The 19701-nt window shown below is 45.8% G+C and overlaps 1 protein-coding gene across 1 annotated transcript in view; it reads right to left on the reverse strand.

Annotated features, from left to right (window-relative positions):
- The window catches only part of LOC120043569 (lysine-specific demethylase phf2-like), a gene marked incomplete at its 3' end in the record, with an annotated part of 83501 nt that overhangs the window by 7915 nt on the left and 55885 nt on the right, over window positions 1-19701 (reverse strand). Inside the window, exons 9-11 of the mRNA XM_038988125.1 lie at window positions 16297-16386; window positions 9399-9758; window positions 9038-9154 (exon numbers count right to left, since the gene is read on the reverse strand). Coding sequence (XP_038844053.1) covers window positions 9038-9154; window positions 9399-9758; window positions 16297-16386 — 567 coding nt within the window. The remainder of the gene's footprint in view (window positions 1-9037; window positions 9155-9398; window positions 9759-16296; window positions 16387-19701) is intronic.

Raw genomic sequence — 19701 nt, forward strand, 5'->3', positions numbered from 1 at the left:
GCCAAGGCCTGTCTCCTTCTGTCTGGTACAGGTACCCCCACCACACTCCCCCCTCTCTGTTCACCGTCTGCCCTGGCCCGTCTCCTTCTGTCTGGTACAGGTACCCCCACCACACTCCCCCCTCTCTGTTCACCGTCTGCCCTGGCCCGTCTCCTTCTGTCTGGTACAGGTACCCCCACCACACTCCCCCCTCTCTGTTCACCGTCTGCCCTGGCCTGTCTCCTTCTGTCTGGTACAGGTACCCCCACCACACTCCCCCCTCTCTGTTCACCGTCTGCCCTGGCCCGTCTCCTTCTGTCTGGTACAGGTACCCCCACCACACTCCCCCCTCTCTGTTCACCGTCTGCCCTGGCCCGTCTCCTCCTGTCTTGTACAGGTACCCCCACCACACTCCCCCCTCTCTGTTCACCGTCTGCCCTGGCCTGTCTCCTTCTGTCTGGTACAGGTACCCCCACCACACTCCCCCCTCTCTGTTCACCGTCTGCCCTGGCCCGTCTCCTTCTGTCTGGTACAGGTACCCCCACCACACTCCCCCCTCTCTGTTCACCGTCTGCCCTGGCCTGTCTCCTTCTGTCTGGTACAGGTACCCCCACCACACTCCCCCCTCTCTGTTCACCGTCTGCCCTGGCCCGTCTCCTCCTGTCTTGTACAGGTACCCCCACCACACTCCCCCCTCTCTGTTCACCGTCTGCCCTGGCCTGTCTCCTTCTGTCTGGTACAGGTACCCCCACCACACTCCCCCCTCTCTGTTCACCGTCTGCCCTGGCCTGTCTCCTTCTGTCTGGTACAGGTACCCCCACCACACTCCCCCCTCTCTGTTCACCGTCTGCCCTGGCCCGTCTCCTCCTGTCTGGTACAGGTACCCCCACCACACTCCCCCCTCTCTGTTCACCGTCTGCCCTGGCCCGTCTCCTCCTGTCTGGTACAGGTACCCCCACCACACTCCCCCCTCTCTGTTCACCGTCTGCCCTGGCCCGTCTCCTCCTGTCTTGTACAGGTACCCCCACCACACTCCCCCCTCTCTGTTCACCGTCTGCCCTGGCCCGTCTCCTTCTGTCTGGTACAGGTACCCCCACCACACTCCCCCCTCTCTGTTCACCGTCTGCCCTGGCCCGTCTCCTCCTGTCTTGTACAGGTACCCCCACCACACTCCCCCCTCTCTGTTCACCGTCTGCCCTGGCCTGTCTCCTTCTGTCTGGTACAGGTACCCCCACCACACTCCCCCCTCTCTGTTCACCGTCTGCCCTGGCCTGTCTCCTTCTGTCTGGTACAGGTACCCCCACCACACTCCCCCCTCTCTGTTCACCGTCTGCCCTGGCCTGTCTCCTTCTGTCTGGTACAGGTACCCCCACCACACTCCCCCCTCTCTGTTCACCGTCTGCCCTGGCCCGTCTCCTCCTGTCTTGTACAGGTACCCCCACCACACTCCCCCCTCTCTGTTCACCGTCTGCCCTGGCCTGTCTCCTTCTGTCTGGTACAGGTACCCCCACCACACTCCCCCCTCTCTGTTCACCGTCTGCCCTGGCCTGTCTCCTTCTGTCTGGTACAGGTACCCCCACCACACTCCCCCCTCTCTGTTCACCGTCTGCCCTGGCCTGTCTCCTTCTGTCTGGTACAGGTACCCCCACCACACTCCCCCCTCTCTGTTCACCGTCTGCCCTGGCCCGTCTCCTTCTGTCTGGTACAGGTACCCCCACCACACTCCCCCCTCTCTGTTCACCGTCTGCCCTGGCCCGTCTCCTCCTGTCTTGTACAGGTACCCCCACCACACTCCCCCCTCTCTGTTCACCGTCTGCCCTGGCCTGTCTCCTTCTGTCTGGTACAGGTACCCCCACCACACTCCCCCCTCTCTGTTCACCGTCTGCCCTGGCCCGTCTCCTCCTGTCTGGTACAGGTACCCCCACCACACTCCCCCCTCTCTGTTCACCGTCTGCCCTGGCCCGTCTCCTCCTGTCTGGTACAGGTACCCCCACCACACTCCCCCCTCTCTGTTCACCGTCTGCCCTGGCCCGTCTCCTCCTGTCTGGTACAGGTACCCCCACCACACTCCCCCCTCTCTGTTCACCGTCTGCCCTGGCCCGTCTCCTTCTGTCTGGTACAGGTACCCCCACCACACTCCCCCCTCTCTGTTCACCGTCTGCCCTGGCCCGTCTCCTCCTGTCTGGTACAGGCAATCTTTACCAAGGATCACCTTCAGTGCTCGGTTGTCTCCACCAAGTCTGTCCCCAAACAATTAGATTTGCTGGTTTTAAGCATTAAACTTTCAAATAGCTCTTAGTTGACTGTTGCTGTGTGTTATCGTTCTCCATCAGCACCGGCCTGTACCCTACCTGCCCTAAGCTCTCTCCTGGCCCCTTACACCAAGTCTGAATTTGTTCTGCTAGGTGACCTAAACTGGGACATGCTTAAACCACCTGACCAAGTCCTAAAGCAATGGGACTCCCTAAATCTTTCTCAGATGATTACCAATCCCACAAGGTATGACTCCAAACACACAGAAAAGGCTACTCTCCTCAATGTTATCCTCACAAATAATCCTGATAGGTATCAGTCTGGTGTTCTCTGTAAGGACCTTAGTGATCACTGTTTTACAGCCTGTGTTCATAATGGCTGCTCAGTGAAACGACCTGTCCTGATTGGTCATAGACGCTTGCTAAAACACTTTAATGAACACGCCTTCCTTCATAATCTGGCTTCTGTAAAATGTTATAGAATCAGCTTGAACCCTTCTGACGAAGACGCTTGGACCTTCTTTTTTAATATTTTCAGTGGTATTGTTAACACACCCCCATAAAGGAAATGAGAATTAAAAACAGGTTCAGCCCCTGGTTCAACTTTAAGGAGCAGGTCTCTGTACCTGTATCTAACTCAACCTGTTCTGTATCTAACTCAACCTGTTCTGTATCTAACTCAACCTGTTCTGTATCTAACTCAACCTGTTCTGTATCTAACTCAACCTGTTCTGTATCTTATCTAACTCAACCTGTTCTGTATCTAACTCAACCTGTTCTGTATCTAACTCAACCTGTTCTGTATCTAACTCAACCTGTTCTGTATCTTATCTAACTCAACCTGTTCTGTATCTTATCTAACTCAACCTGTTCTGTATCTTATCTAACTCAACCTGTTCTGTATCTAACTCAACCTGTTCTGTATCTAACTCAACCTGTTCTGTATCTAACTCAACCTGTTCTGTATCTAACTCAACCTGTTCTGTATCTAACTCAACCTGTTCTGTACCTAACTCAACCTGTTCTGTATCTTATCTAACTCAACCTGTTCTGTATCTAACTCAACCTGTTCTGTATCTAACTCAACCTGTTCTGTATCTAACTCAACCCGTTCTGTATCTTATCTAACTCAACCCGTTCTGTATCTTATCTAACTCAACCTGTTCTGTATCTAACTCAACCTGTTCTGTATCTAACTCAACCTGTTCTGTATCTAACTCAACCTGTTCTGTATCTAACTCAACCTGTTCTGTATCTAACTCAACCCGTTCTGTATCTAACTCAACCCGTTCTGTATCTAACTCAACCCGTTCTGTATCTAACTCAACCCGTTCTGTATCTAACTCAACCTGTTCTGTATCTAACTCAACCTGTTCTGTATCTAACTCAACCTGTTCTGTATCTAACTCAACCTGTTCTGTATCTAACTCAACCTGTTCTGTATCTAACTCAACCTGTTCTGTATCTAACTCAACCTGTTCTGTATCTAACTCAACCTGTTCTGTATCTAACTCAACCTGTTCTGTATCTAACTCAACCTGTTCTGTATCTAACTCAACCCGTTCTGTATCTAACTCAACCCGTTCTGTATCTAACTCAACCCGTTCTGTATCTAACTCAACCCGTTCTGTATCTAACTCAACCTGTTCTGTATCTAACTCAACCTGTTCTGTATCTAACTCAACCTGTTCTGTATCTAACTCAACCTGTTCTGTATCTAACTCAACCTGTTCTGTATCTAACTCAACCTGTTCTGTATCTAACTCAACCCGTTCTGTATCTAACTCAACCCGTTCTGTATCTAACTCAACCCGTTCTGTATCTAACTCAACCCGTTCTGTATCTAACTCAACCTGTTCTGTATCTAACTCAACCTGTTCTGTATCTAACTCAACCTGTTCTGTACCTAACTCAACCTGTTCTGTATCTAACTCAACCTGTTCTGTACCTAACTCAACCTGTTCTGTATCTAACTCAACCTGTTCTGTATCTAACTCAACCTGTTCTGTATCTAACTCAACCTGTTCTGTATCTAACTCAACCTGTTCTGTATCTAACTCAACCTGTTCTGTATCTAACTCAACCTGTTCTGTATCTAACTCAACCTGTTCTGTATCTAACTCAACCCGTTCTGTATCTAACTCAACCCGTTCTGTATCTAACTCAACCCGTTCTGTATCTAACTCAACCCGTTCTGTATCTAACTCAACCTGTTCTGTATCTAACTCAACCCGTTCTGTATCTAACTCAACCCGTTCTGTATCTAACTCAACCTGTTCTGTATCTAACTCAACCTGTTCTGTATCTAACTCAACCTGTTCTGTACCTAACTCAACCTGTTCTGTATCTTATCTAACTCAACCTGTTCTGTATCTTATCTAACTCAACCTGTTCTGTATCTAACTCAACCTGTTCTGTACCTAACTCAACCTGTTCTGTACCTAACTCAACCTGTTCTGTATCTAACTCAACCTGTTCTGTATCTAACTCAACCTGTTCTGTATCTAACTCAACCTGTTCTGTATCTAACTCAACCTGTTCTGTATCTAACTCAACCTGTTCTGTATCTAACTCAACCTGTTCTGTATCTAACTCAACCTGTTCTGTATCTAACTCAACCTGTTCTGTATCTTATCTAACTCAACCTGTTCTGTATCTAACTCAACCTGTTCTGTATCTAACTCAACCTGTTCTGTACCTAACTCAACCTGTTCTGTATCTAACTCAACCTGTTCTGTACCTAACTCAACCTGTTCTGTATCTAACTCAACCTGTTCTGTATCTAACTCAACCTGTTCTGTATCTAACTCAACCTGTTCTGTATCTAACTCAACCTGTTCTGTATCTAACTCAACCTGTTCTGTATCTAACTCAACCTGTTCTGTATCTAACTCAACCTGTTCTGTATCTAACTCAACCCGTTCTGTATCTAACTCAACCCGTTCTGTATCTAACTCAACCCGTTCTGTATCTAACTCAACCCGTTCTGTATCTAACTCAACCTGTTCTGTATCTAACTCAACCCGTTCTGTATCTAACTCAACCCGTTCTGTATCTAACTCAACCCGTTCTGTATCTAACTCAACCTGTTCTGTATCTAACTCAACCTGTTCTGTACCTAACTCAACCTGTTCTGTACCTAACTCAACCTGTTCTGTATCTTATCTAACTCAACCTGTTCTGTATCTAACTCAACCTGTTCTGTATCTAACTCAACCTGTTCTGTATCTAACTCAACCTGTTCTGTATCTAACTCAACCCGTTCTGTATCTTATCTAACTCAACCTGTTCTGTATCTAACTCAACCTGTTCTGTACCTAACTCAACCTGTTCTGTACCTAACTCAACCTGTTCTGTATCTAACTCAACCTGTTCTGTATCTAACTCAACCTGTTCTGTATCTAACTCAACCTGTTCTGTATCTAACTCAACCTGTTCTGTATCTAACTCAACCTGTTCTGTATCTAACTCAACCTGTTCTGTATCTAACTCAACCTGTTCTGTATCTAACTCAACCTGTTCTGTATCTTATCTAACTCAACCTGTTCTGTATCTAACTCAACCTGTTCTGTATCTTATCTAACTCAACCTGTTCTGTATCTAACTCAACCTGTTCTGTATCTAACTCAACCTGTCCTGTATCTAACTCAACCTGTTCTGTATCTAACTCAACCTGTTCTGTATCTAACTCAACCTGTTCTGTATCTAACTCAACCTGTTCTGTATCTAACTCAACCTGTTCTGTATCTAACTCAACCTGTTCTGTATCTAACTCAACCCGTTCTGTATCTAACTCAACCTGTTCTGTATCTAACTCAACCTGTTCTGTATCTAACTCAACCTGTTCTGTATCTTATCTAACTCAACCTGTTCTGTATCTAACTCAACCTGTTCTGTATCTAACTCAACCTGTTCTGTATCTAACTCAACCTGTCCTGTATCTAACTCAACCTGTTCTGTATCTAACTCAACCTGTTCTGTATCTAACTCAACCTGTTCTGTATCTAACTCAACCTGTTCTGTATCTAACTCAACCTGTTCTGTATCTAACTCAACCTGTTCTGTATCTAACTCAACCTGTTCTGTATCTAACTCAACCTGTTCTGTATCTAACTCAACCTGTTCTGTATCTAACTCAACCTGTTCTGTATCTAACTCAACCTGTTCTGTATCTAACTCAACCTGTTCTGTATCTTATCTAACTCAACCTGTTCTGTATCTAACTCAACCTGTTCTGTATCTAACTCAACCTGTTCTGTATCTAACTCAACCTGTTCTGTATCTAACTCAACCTGTTCTGTATCTAACTCAACCTGTTCTGTATCTAATTCAACCTGTTCTGTATCTAACTCAACCTGTTCTGTATCTAACTCAACCTGTTCTGTATCTAACTCAACCTGTTCTGTATCTAACTCAACCTGTTCTGTATCTAACTCAACCTGTTCTGTATCTAACTCAACCTGTTCTGTATCTAACTCAACCTGTTCTGTATCTAACTCAACCTGTTCTGTATCTAACTCAACCTGTTCTGTATCTAACTCAACCTGTTCTGTATCTAACTCAACCTGTTCTGTATCTAACTCAACCTGTTCTGTATCTAACTCAACCTGTTCTGTATCTAATTCAACCTGTTCTGTATCTAACTCAACCTGTTCTGTATCTAACTCAAAATGTTCTGTATCTAACTCAACCTGTTCTGTATCTAACTCAACCTGTTCTGTATCTAACTCAACCTGTTCTGTATCTAACTCAACCTGTTCTGTATCTAACTCAACCTGTTCTGTATCTAACTCAACCCGTTCTGTATCTAACTCAACCTGTTCTGTATCTAACTCAACCTGTTCTGTATCTAACTCAACCTGTTCTGTATCTAACTCAACCCGTTCTGTATCTAACTCAACCTGTTCTGTATCTAACTCAACCCGTTCTGTATCTAACTCAACCTGTTCTGTATCTAACTCAACCTGTTCTGTATCTAACTCAACCCGTTCTGTATCTTATCTAACTCAACCTGTTCTGTATCTAACTCAACCTGTTCTGTATCTTATCTAACTCAACCTGTTCTGTATCTAACTCAACCTGTTCTGTATCTTATCTAACTCAACCCGTTCTGTATCTTATCTAACTCAACCTGTTCTGTATCTAACTCAACCCGTTCTGTATCTAACTCAACCTGTTCTGTATCTAACTCAACCTGTTCTGTATCTAACTCAACCTGTTCTGTATCTAACTCAACCTGTTCTGTATCTAACTCAACCTGTTCTGTATCTAACTCAACCTGTTCTGTATCTAACTCAACCTGTTCTGTATCTAACTCAACCTGTTCTGTATCTAACTCAACCTGTTCTGTATCTAACTCAACCCGTTCTGTATCTAACTCAACCCGTTCTGTATCTAACTCAACCCGTTCTGTATCTAACTCAACCCGTTCTGTATCTAACTCAACCCGTTCTGTATCTAACTCAACCCGTTCTGTATCTAACTCAACCCGTTCTGTATCTAACTCAACCTGTTCTGTATCTAACTCAACCCGTTCTGTATCTAACTCAACCTGTTCTGTATCTAACTCAACCTGTTCTGTATCTAACTCAACCTGTTCTGTATCTAACTCAACCTGTTCTGTATCTAACTCAACCCGTTCTGTATCTAACTCAACCCGTTCTGTATCTAACTCAACCCGTTCTGTATCTAACTCAACCCGTTCTGTATCTAACTCAACCCGTTCTGTATCTAACTCAACCCGTTCTGTATCTAACTCAACCCGTTCTGTATCTAACTCAACCCGTTCTGTATCTAACTCAACCCGTTCTGTATCTAACTCAACCCGTTCTGTATCTAACTCAACCTGTTCTGTATCTAACTCAACCTGTTCTGTATCTAACTCAACCTGTTCTGTATCTAACTCAACCTGTTCTGTATCTAACTCAACCCGTTCTGTATCTAACTCAACCTGTTCTGTACCTAACTCAACCTGTTCTGTACCTAACTCAACCTGTTCTGTATCTAACTCAACCCGTTCTGTATCTAACTCAACCCGTTCTGTATCTAACTCAACCCGTTCTGTATCTAACTCAACCCGTTCTGTATCTAACTCAACCCGTTCTGTATCTAACTCAACCCGTTCTGTATCTAACTCAACCCGTTCTGTATCTAACTCAACCCGTTCTGTATCTAACTCAACCCGTTCTGTATCTAACTCAACCCGTTCTGTATCTAACTCAACCCGTTCTGTATCTAACTCAACCCGTTCTGTACCTAACTCAACCTGTTCTGTATCTAACTCAACCCGTTCTGTATCTAACTCAACCCGTTCTGTATCTAACTCAACCCGTTCTGTATCTAACTCAACCCGTTCTGTATCTAACTCAACCCGTTCTGTATCTAACTCAACCTGTTCTGTATCTAACTCAACCCGTTCTGTATCTAACTCAACCCGTTCTGTATCTAACTCAACCCGTTCTGTACCTAACTCAACCCGTTCTGTATCTAACTCAACCCGTTCTGTATCTAACTCAACCCGTTCTGTATCTAACTCAACCCGTTCTGTATCTAACTCAACCCGTTCTGTATCTAACTCAACCCGTTCTGTATCTAACTCAACCCGTTCTGTATCTAACTCAACCTGTTCTGTATCTAACTCAACCCGTTCTGTATCTAACTCAACCTGTTCTGTATCTAACTCAACCCGTTCTGTATCTAACTCAACCTGTTCTGTATCTAACTCAACCTGTTCTGTATCTAACTCAACCCGTTCTGTATCTAACTCAACCCGTTCTGTATCTAACTCAACCCGTTCTGTATCTTACCTTATATTTCCACTTGGCTTCCGTCTGTTTCTTGTTCTGTTCCCGGATCTCGCGCTTCTCCACGTCGTTCTGCTTACAGGTCTCCTTCTCCGACATGCTCAACACGTTCTTAGTCACCTGGGAAGCAGGTAACACAGATATGACATCATATAGGTGACAGGTAAACATCTGCTAACCATGTGTATGTGACCAATAAAATTTGATTTGATATGAGGTAGAGCAGGACAGGTCAGCTTGCTTGGTCTCACAATGCCCCCCATCTTGCCCTTCTTGGGCTGGTCCATCTAGGCCTATAGAGGTGTGTTTGTTCCAGGCCCAGTCAGGTTAAACATGGTTAAACAGGTTAATAGCTCACCTTGACCCCCATCTTGCCCTTCTTGGGCTGGTCCATCTTGCTGAGGATGTCCTTGGCGTGAGACTCCAGAGCTGCCAGGCTGGAGGGCTTCGAAGGAGGAGGAAGAGGAAGAGGAGGGACTTCCTTTTCTTTCTTTCCTTTCTTCTTCCCTCCCTCCTTCGCTTTGGGGACCTTGGGAGGTTTGGGGACCTTGGGAGGTTTGGGGGGCTTGGAGGCCTTCTTCCTGGCTGGTTTCTCCCGGGGAGGAGGGGACGGAGAGGGTTCGCTGGAGGGGGAAGCAGGGTCCTCAGGCTCTAACGGGGCAGGCGGGGCCTCTTCCACTGGAGCCTTGCTACTCGAATCACTCTTAATGGCTTTAGCTGCATTCTGGACGACAACAAAACGGTCAGTTAAGCAAAATGTCTTGATCCAAGGACACTCACTTTACAATTTTCTCTGCTTATATTTTACCCTGAACCATGACAACAGTCTGAGCCGTACGTTCACAGGACAGTTAGTAACCCAGTTCACTACAACCCCCATAATGCAGTTCGGATATAGGTTACTATAAAGGGCTCCAGAGACCTCATGCAAACAGAGTGTTGTATACAGTACGTTCCCAAAATGATGCAGAACAAAAGTCTATAGAATTACGCAGAGAGAGACGCAAACGGAGCTCCTTCACTCAGTGTGTAGTGTGTAGACTGTGTAGACTGTGTAGAGTGTGTAGACTGTGTAGACTGTGTAGACTGTGTAGACTGTGTAGACTGTGTAGTGTGTGTAGAGTGTGTAGTGTGTAGACTGTGTAGTGTGTGTAGTGTGTAGACTGTGTAGAGTGTGTAGTGTGTAGTGTGTGTAGAGTGTGTAGTGTGTAGACTGTGTAGTGTGTAGTGTGTGTAGAGTGTGTAGTGTGTAGACTGTGGAGTGTGTAGACTGTGTAGTGTGTAGACTGTGGAGTGTGTAGACTGTGGAGTGTGTAGACTGTGTAGTGTGTAGAGTGTGTAGTGTGTAGTGTGTGTAGAGTGTGGAGTGTGTAGACTGTGTAGTGTGTAGAGTGTGTAGTGTGTAGACTGTGGAGTGTGTAGACTGTGTAGTGTGTAGTGTGTAGACTGTGGAGTGTGTAGACTGTGTAGTGTGTAGAGTGTGTAGTGTGTAGAGTGTGTAGTGTGTAGACTGTGGAGTGTGTAGACTGTGTAGTGTGTGTAGAGTGTGTAGTGTGTGTAGAGTGTGTAGTGTGTAGACTGTGGAGTGTGTAGACTGTGTAGTGTGTAGAGTGTGTAGTGTGTGTAGTGTGTAGACTGTGGAGTGTGTAGACTGTGTAGTGTGTGTAGAGTGTGTAGTGTGTGTAGAGTGTGTAGTGTGTAGACTGTGGAGTGTGTAGACTGTGTAGTGTGTAGTGTGTGTAGTGTGTAGTCTGTGGAGTGTGTAGACTGTGTAGTGTGTAGACTGTGTAGAGTGTGTAGTGTGTAGTGTGGGTAGAGTGTGTAGTGTGTAGTGTGTAGTGTGGGTAGAGTGTGTAGTGTGTAGACTGTGGAGTGTGTAGACTGTGTAGTGTGTAGTGTGTGTAGAGTGTGTAGTGTGTGTAGAGTGTGTAGTGTGTAGACTGTGTAGAGTGTGTAGTGTGTAGTGTGGGTAGAGTGTGTAGTGTGTAGACTGTGGAGTGTGTAGACTGTGTAGTGTGTGTAGACTGTGTAGAGTGTGTAGTGTGTAGAGTGTGTAGTGTGTAGAGTGTGTAGTGTGTAGAGTGTGTAGACTGTGTAGTGTGTAGACTGTGTAGTGTGTGTAGTGTGTAGACTGTGTAGTGTGTAGACTGTGTAGTGTGTAGACTGTGTAGTGTGTAGACTGTGTAGTGTGTAGACTGTGTAGTGTGTAGACTGTGTAGTGTGTAGACTGTGTAGTGTGTGTAGACTGTGTAGTGTGTAGACTGTGTAGACTGTGTAGTGTGTAGACTGTGTAGACTGTGTAGTGTGTAGTGTGTAGACTGTGTAGCGTGTAGACTGTGTAGTGTGTAGACTGTGTAGTGTGTGTAGACTGTGTAGCGTGTAGACTGTGTAGTGCGTAGACTGTGTAGTGTGTAGACTGTGTAGTGTGTAGACTGTGTAGTGTGTAGACTGTGTAGTGTGTAGACTGTGTAGTGTGTAGACTGTGTAGTGTGTAGACTGTGTAGCGTGTAGACTGTGTAGTGTGTAGAGTGTGTAGTGTGTAGAGTGTGTAGTGTGTAGCGTGTAGACTGTGTAGACTGTGTAGACTGTGTAGCGTGTAGTGTGTAGACTGTGTAGCGTGTAGACTGTGTAGCGTGTAGTGTGTAGACTGTGTAGTGTGTAGACTGTGTAGTGTGTAGAGTGTGTAGCGTGTAGTGTGTAGACTGTGTAGTGTGTAGACTGTGTAGTGTGTAGACTGTGTAGTGTGTAGACTGTGTAGTGTGTAGACTGTGTAGTGTGTAGACTGTGTAGTGTGTAGACTGTGTAGTGTGTAGACTGTGTAGTGTGTAGAGCAAAGGTGGATAATTACTAGAATGATGTGTCTTGACTAGGGATAGTAAACTAGTGCTGCAGAAATGTGCTTTAAAGCAGTATCCAGATCCATCGGATGTAATGATCACCGTATAGTAGCAATATCTCGGAAAAGCAAAGTTCCAAAGGCTGGGCCTAATATAGTGTATAAGAGGTCATACAATAAGTTTTGTAGTGATTCCTATGTTGTTGATGTAAAGAATATTTGCTGGTCTGTGGTGTGTAATGAGAAGCAAACAGACGCTGCACTTGACACATTTAGGAAATTGCTTATTCCAGTTACTAATAAGCATGCACCCATTAAGAAAATGACTGTGAAACCAGTTAAATTCCCGTGGATTGATGAGGAATTGAAACATTGTGTGGTTGAGAGGGACGAGGCAAAAGGAACGGCCAATAAATCTGGCTACACAACCGATGGGCAAAACGTACTGCAGCTTGAAAAATCATGTGACTAAACTAAATAAAAAGATGAAGAAAACTAAACTATGAAACAAAGATAAATGACATAAAGAACGATAGTAAAAAACTTTGGAGCACCTTAAAATAAATTTATGGAAAAAAGGCAAACTCAGCTCCATCATTCATAAAATCAGATGGCTTATTCATCACTGATATTACCATCTACAGTCGTGGCCAAAAGTTTTGAGAATGACACAAATATTAATTTCCACAAAGTTTGCTGCTTCAGTGTCTTTAGATATTTTTGTCAGAAGTTACTATGGAATACTGAAGTATAATTACAAGCATTTCATAAGTGTCAAAAGCTTTTATTGGCAATTACATGAAGTTGATGCAAAGAGTCAATATTTGCAGTGTTGACCCTTCTTTTTCAAGACCTCTGCAATCTGCCCTGGCATGCTGTCAATTAACTTCTGGGCCACATCCTGACTGATGGCAGCCCATTCTTGCATAATCAATGCTTGGAGTTTGTCAGAATTTGTGGGTTTTTGTTTGTCCACCCGCCTCTTGAGGACTGACCACAAGTTCTCAATGGGACTAAGGTCTGCGGAGTTTCCTGGCCATGGACCCAAATTATCGATGTTTTGTTCCCCGAGCCACTTAGTTATCACTTTTTCCTTATGGCAAGGTGCTCCATCATGCTGGAACAGGCATTGTTCCTCACCAAACTGTTCCTGGATGGTTGGGAGAAGTTGCTCTCGGAGGATGTGTTGGTACCATTCTTTATTCATAGCTGTGTTCTTAGGCAAATTGTGAGTGAGCCCACTTCCTCGGCTGAGAAGCAACCCCACACATGAATGGTCTCAGGATGCTTTACTGTTGGCATGACACAGGACTGATGGTAGCGCTCACCTTGTCTTCTCCGGACAAGCTTTTTTCCGGATGCTCCAAACAATCGGAAAGGGGATTCATCAGAGAAAATGACTTTACCCCAGTCCTCAGCAGTCCAATCCCTGTACCTTTTGCAGAATATCAGTCTGTCCCTGATGTTTTTCCTGGAGAGAAGTGGCTTCTTTGCTGCCCTTCTTGACACCAGGCCATCCTCCACAAGTCTTCGCCTCACTGTGTGTGTAGGTTCACTGCCTGCTGCCATTCCTGAGCAAGCTCTGTACTGGTGGTGCCCCGATCCCGCAGCTGAATCAACTTTAGGAGACGGTCCTGGCGCTTGCTGGACTTTCTGGGGCGCCCTGAAGCCTTCTTCACAACAATTGAACCGCTCTCCTTGAAGTTCTTGATGATCCGATGAATGGTTGATTTAGGTGCAATCCTACTGGCAGCAATATCCTTGCCTGTGAAGCCCTTTTGGTGCAAAGCAATGATGATGGCACGTGTTTCCTTGCAGGTAACCATGGTTGACAGAGGAAGAACAATGATTCCAAGCACCACCCTCCTTTTGAAGCTTCCAGTCTGTTATTCGAACTCAATCAGCATGACAGAGTGATCTCCAGCCTTGTCCTCGTCAACACTCACATCTTAGTTAACGAGAGAATCACTGACATGATGTCAGCTGGTCCTTTTGTGGCAGGGCTGAAATGCAGTGGAAATGTTTTTTTTTGTATTCAGTTCATTTGCATGGCAAAGAGGGACTTTGCAAATAATTGCAATTCATCTGATCACTCTTCATAACATTCTGGAGTATCATACAAACTGAGGCAGCAGACTTTGTGAATTTAATATTTGTGTCATTCTCAAAACTTTTGGCCACGACTGTGCTTTAACATATTTTTTAATTGGCAAAATTTGAAAATTTAGGCATGACATGCCAGCAACAAACGCCGACACTACACACCCCCGTCTCATAATGGAATGGTTTAGACCGTTTGGAAGTTGACTGACTCAGCGTGAGCATATTCTCTTCCCAAGCTTCGTCCACGCAGTGCAGGGAGCGAAAGTTATTGCTGTCCAAGCTATGAAATTAATCAACTTTACCCTGTATATCTAAAAATCACCATATATACTGATTGTTTAAAGCAAAATGACCCAAACTTTTTCTGATGGTGACCCTGAACAATCGAATTGTATCTAATGTTAGACCTGATCAACAGGTATATAGTCAGATCTTAAACATTTGAACCCGGGACGATGCGTATCGGTGAATCGTTACATCGCTAGTCTCTACAACAACAAAGGCCCTTGTAAACCTGCCCAGTAGAACAGGGCAGTAGAACAGGGCAGTAGAACAGGGCAGTAGAACAGGGCAGTAGAACAGGGCAATAGAACAGAATAGATCAGAACAGGGCAGTAGAACAGGGCAGTAGAACAGGGCAGTAGAACAGGGCAGTAGAACAGGGCAGTAGAACAGGGCAGTAGAACAGGGCAGTAGAACAGAATAGATCAGAACAGGGCAGTAGAACAGGGCAGTAGAACAGAATAGAACAGGGCAGTAGAACAGGGCAGTAGAACAGGGCAGTAGAACAGGGCAGTAGAACAGGGCAGTAGAACAGAATAGATCAGAACAGGGCAGTAGAACAGAATAGATCAGGGCAGTAGAACAGGGCAGTAGAACAGAATAGAACAGGGCAGTAGAACAGGGCAGTAGAACAGGGCAGTAGAACAGGGCAGTAGACCAGAATAGATCAGAACAGGGCAGTAGAACAGGGCAGTAGACCAGAACAGAATAGAACAGGGCAGTAGAACAGAATAGATCAGAACAGGGCAGTAGAACAGGGCAGTAGACCAGGGCAGTAGACCAGAACAGAATAGAACAGGGCAGTAGAACAGAATAGATCAGAACAGGGCAGTAGAACAGGGCAGTAGAACAGGGCAGTAGAACAGAATATATCAGAACAGGGCAGTAGAACAGGGCAGTAGAACAGGGCAGTAGAACAGGGCAGTAGAACAGAATATATCAGAACAGGGCAGTAGAACAGGGCAGTAGAACAGGGCAGTAGAACAGAATATATCAGAACAGGGCAGTAGAACAGGGCAGTAGAACAGGGCAGTAGAACAGAATAGATCAGAACAGGGCAGTAGAACAGGGCAGTAGAACAGAATAGATCAGAACAGGGCAGTAGAACAGGGCAGTAGAACAGAATAGAACAGGGCAGTAGAACAGAATAGAACAGGGCAGTAGAACAGAATAGAACAGGGCAGTAGAACAGAATAGATCAGAACAGGGCAGTAGAACAGGGCAGTAGAACAGGGCAGTAGAACAGGGCAGTAGAACAGGGCAGTAGAACAGGGCAGTAGAACAGGGCAGTAGAACAGGGCAGTAGAACAGAATAGATCAGAACAGGGCAGTAGAACAGGGCAGTAGAACAGAATAGATCAGAACAGGGCAGTAGAACAGGGCAGTAGAACAGGGCAGTAGAACAGAATAGATCAGAACAGGGCAGTAGAACAGGGCAGTAGAACAGGGCAGTAGAACAGGGCAGTAGAACAGAATATATCAGAACAGGGCAGTAGAACAGGGCAGTAGAACAGGGCAGTAGAACAGAATATATCAGAACAGGGCAGTAGAACAGGGCAGTAGAACAGGGCAGTAGAACAGGGCAGTAGAACAGAATAGATCAGAACAGGGCAGTAGAACAGGGCAGTAGAACAGAATAGATCAGAACAGGGCAGTAGAACAGGGCAGTAGAACAGAATAGAACAGGGCAGTAGAACAGAATAGAACAGGGCAGTAGAACAGAATAGAACAGGGCAGTAGAACAGAATAGAACAAGGCAATAGATCAGAACAGGGCAGTAGAACAGGGCAGTAGAACAGGGCAGTAGAACAGGGCAGTAGAACAGGGCAGTAGAACAGGGCAGTAGAACAGGGCAGTAGAACAGAATAGATCAGAACAGGGCAGTAGAACAGGGCAGTAGAACAGAATAGATCAGAACAGGGCAGTAGAACAGGGCAGTAGAACAGGGCAGTAGAACAGAATAGATCAGAACAGGGCAGTAGAACAGGGCAGTAGAACAGGGCAGTAGAACAGGGCAGTAGAACAGGGTAAGAAGTTGTACCTCTGACATCCTAATCTCCTTGGCCAGGTCCTTGATGAGCTGAGTGGGCTTCATGTTCTCTGGAAGCTCATCCTCGTGTTCTAACAGAGCCTGGTGGAACGACACGTTGACAACACAGTTAAATATTGATTTATATTTCAGATTATAAACAATATATAAGAATGTATGTGGACACCCCCTTCAAATTAGTGGATTCGGCTATTTCAGTCACACCCGTTGCTGACAGGTGTATAAAATCGAGCACACAGCAATGCGATCTCCATAGACAAACATTGGCAGTATAATGGCTTTACTGAAAAGCTCAGTGACTTTCAACTTGGCATCGTCGTAGGATGCCACCTTTCCGAATGCATAGTGCCAACTGTAAAGTTTGGTGGAGGAGGTATAATGGTCTGGGGCTATTTTTCATGGTTCGGGCCCCTTAGTTCCAGTGAGGGGAAATCTTAACGCTACATTATACAATGACATTCTAGACGATTCTGTGCTTCCAACTTTGTGGCAAAAGTTTGGTGAAGGCCCTTTCCTGTTTCAGCATGACAATGCCCAGGTGCACAGAAATGGTTTGTCGAGATTGGTGTGGAAGAACTTGACTGAGCCCTGACCTCAACCCCATCCAACACCTTTGGGATGAATTGGAACGCCGACTGTGAGCCAGACCTAATCACCCAACATCAGAGCCCGACCTCACTAATGCTCTTATGGCTGAATGGAAGCAAGTCCCCGCAGCAATGTTCCAACATCTAGTGGAAAGCCTTCCCAGAAGAGTGGAGGCTGTTATAGCAGCAATGTTCCAACATCTAGTGGAAAGCCTTCCCAGAAGAGTGGAGGCTGTTATAGCAGCAATGTTCCATCATCTAGTGAAAAGCCTTCCCAGAAGAGTGGAGGCTGTTATAGCAGCAATGTTCCAACATCTAGTGGAAAGCCTTCCCAGAAGAGTAGAGGCTGTTATAGCAGCAATGTTCCAACATCTAGTGGAAAGCCTTCCCAGAAGAGTGGAGGCTGTTATAGCAGCAATGTTCCAACATCTAGTGGAAACCCTTCCCAGAAGAGTGGAGACTGTTATAGCAGCAATGTTCCAACATCTAGCGGAAAGCCTTCCCAGAAGACTGGAGGCTGTTATAGCAGCAATGTTCCAACATCTAGCGGAAAGCCTTCCCAGAAGAGTGGAGGCTGTTATAGCAGCAATGTTCCAACATCTAGTGAAAAGCCTTCCCAGAAGAGTGGAGGCTGTTATAGCAGCAATGTTCCAACATCTAGTGGAAAGCCTTCCCAGAAGAGTAGAGGCTGTTATAGCAGCAATGTTCCAACATCTAGTGGAAAGCCTTCCCAGAAGAGTGGAGGCTGTTATAGCAGCAATGTTCCAACATCTAGTGGAAACCCTTCCCAGAAGAGTGGAGACTGTTATAGCAGCAATGTTCCAACATCTAGCGGAAAGCCTTCCCAGAAGACTGGAGGCTGTTATAGCAGCAATGTTCCAACATCTAGCGGAAAGCCTTCCCAGAAGAGTGGAGGCTGTTATAGCAGCAATGTTCCAACGTCTAGTGGAAAGCCTTCCCAGAAGAGTGGAGGCTGTTATAGCAGCAATGTTCCAACATCTAGTGGAAAGCCTTCCCAGAAGAGTGGAGGCTGTTATAGCAGCAATGTTCCAGCATCTAGTGGAAAGCCTTCCCAGAAGAGTGCAGGCTGTTATAGCAGCAATGTTCCAACATCTAGTGGAAACCCTTCCCAGAAGAGTGGAGACTGTTATAGCAGCAATGTTCCAACATCTAGCGGAAAGCCTTCCCAGAAGACTGGAGGCTGTTATAGCAGCAATGTTCCAACTTCTAGAGGAAAGCCTTCCCAGAAGAGTGGAGGCTGTTATAGCAGCAATGTTCCAACATCTAGTGGAAAGCCTTCCCAGAAGAGTGGAGGCTGTTATAGCAGCAATGTTCCAACATCTAGTGGAAAGCCTTCCCAGAAGAGTGGAGGCTGTTATAGCAGCAATGTTCCAACATCTAGTGGAAACCCTTCCCCGAAGAGTGGAGGCTGTTATAGCAGCAATGTTCCAACATCTAGTGGAAAGCCTTCCCAGAAGAGTGGAGGCTGTTATAGCAGCAATGTTCCAACATCTAGTGGAAAGCCTTCCCAGAAGAGTGGAGGCTGTTATAGCAGCAATGTTCCAACATCTAGTGGAAAGCCTTCCCAGAAGAGTGGAGGCTGTTATAGCAGCAATGTTCCGACATCTAGTGGAAAGCCTTCCCAGAAGAGTGGAGGCTGTTATAGCAGCAATGTTCCAACATCTAGTGGAAAGCCTTCCCAGAAGAGTGGAGGCTGTTATAGCAGCAATGTTCCAACATCTAGTGGAAAGCCTTCCCAGAAGAGTGGAGGCTGTTATAGCAGCAATGTTCCAGCATCTAGTGGAAAGCCTTCCCAGAAGAGTGGAGGCTGTTATAGCAGCAATGTTCCAACATCTAGCGGAAAGCCTTCCCAGAAGAGTGGAGGCTGTTATAGCAGCAATGTTCCAACATCTAGTGGAAAGCCTTCCCAGAAGAGTGGAGGCTGTTATAGCAGCAATGTTCCAACATCTAGTGGAAAGCCTTCCCAGAAGAGTGGAGGCTGTTATAGCAGCAATGTTCCAACATCTAGCGGAAAGCCTTCCCAGAAGAGTGGAGGCTGTTATAGCAGCAATGTTCCAACATCTAGCGGAAAGCCTTCCCAGAAGAGTGGAGGCTGTTATAGCAGCAATGTTCCAACATCTAGTGGAAAGCCTTCCCAGAAGAGTGGAGGCTGTTATAGCAGCAATGTTCCAACATCTAGTGGAAAGCCTTCCCAGAAGAGTGGAGGCTGTTATAGCAGCAATGTTCCAGCATCTAGTGGAAAGCCTTCCCAGAAGAGTGGAGGCTGTTATAGCAGCAATGTTCCAACATCTAGCGGAAAGCCTTCCCAGAAGAGTGGAGGCTGTTATAGCGGCAATGTTCCAACGTCTAGTGGAAAGCCTTCCCAGAAGAGTGGAGGCTGTTATAGCAGCAATGTTCCAACATCTAGTGGAAAGCCTTCCCAGAAGAGTGGAGGCTGTTATAGCAGCAATGTTCCAGCATCTAGTGGAAAGCCTTCCCAGAAGAGTGGAGGCTGTTATGGCAGCAATGTTCCAACATCTAGTGGAAACCCTTCCCAGAAGAGTGGAGACTGTTATAGCAGCAATGTTCCAACATCTAGCGGAAAGCCTTCCCAGAAGACTGGAGGCTGTTATAGCAGCAATGTTCCAACTTCTAGAGGAAAGCCTTCCCAGAAGAGTGGAGGCTGTTATAGCAGCAATGTTCCAACGTCTAGTGGAAAGCCTTCCCAGAAGAGTGGAGGCTGTTATAGCAGCAATGTTCCAACGTCTAGTGGAAAGCCTTCCCAGAAGAGTGGAGGCTGTTATAGCAG

Source organism: Salvelinus namaycush, unplaced genomic scaffold, assembly GCF_016432855.1.
Source record: "Salvelinus namaycush isolate Seneca unplaced genomic scaffold, SaNama_1.0 Scaffold96, whole genome shotgun sequence".
Classification (NCBI taxonomy): Eukaryota; Metazoa; Chordata; class Actinopteri; order Salmoniformes; family Salmonidae; genus Salvelinus; species Salvelinus namaycush.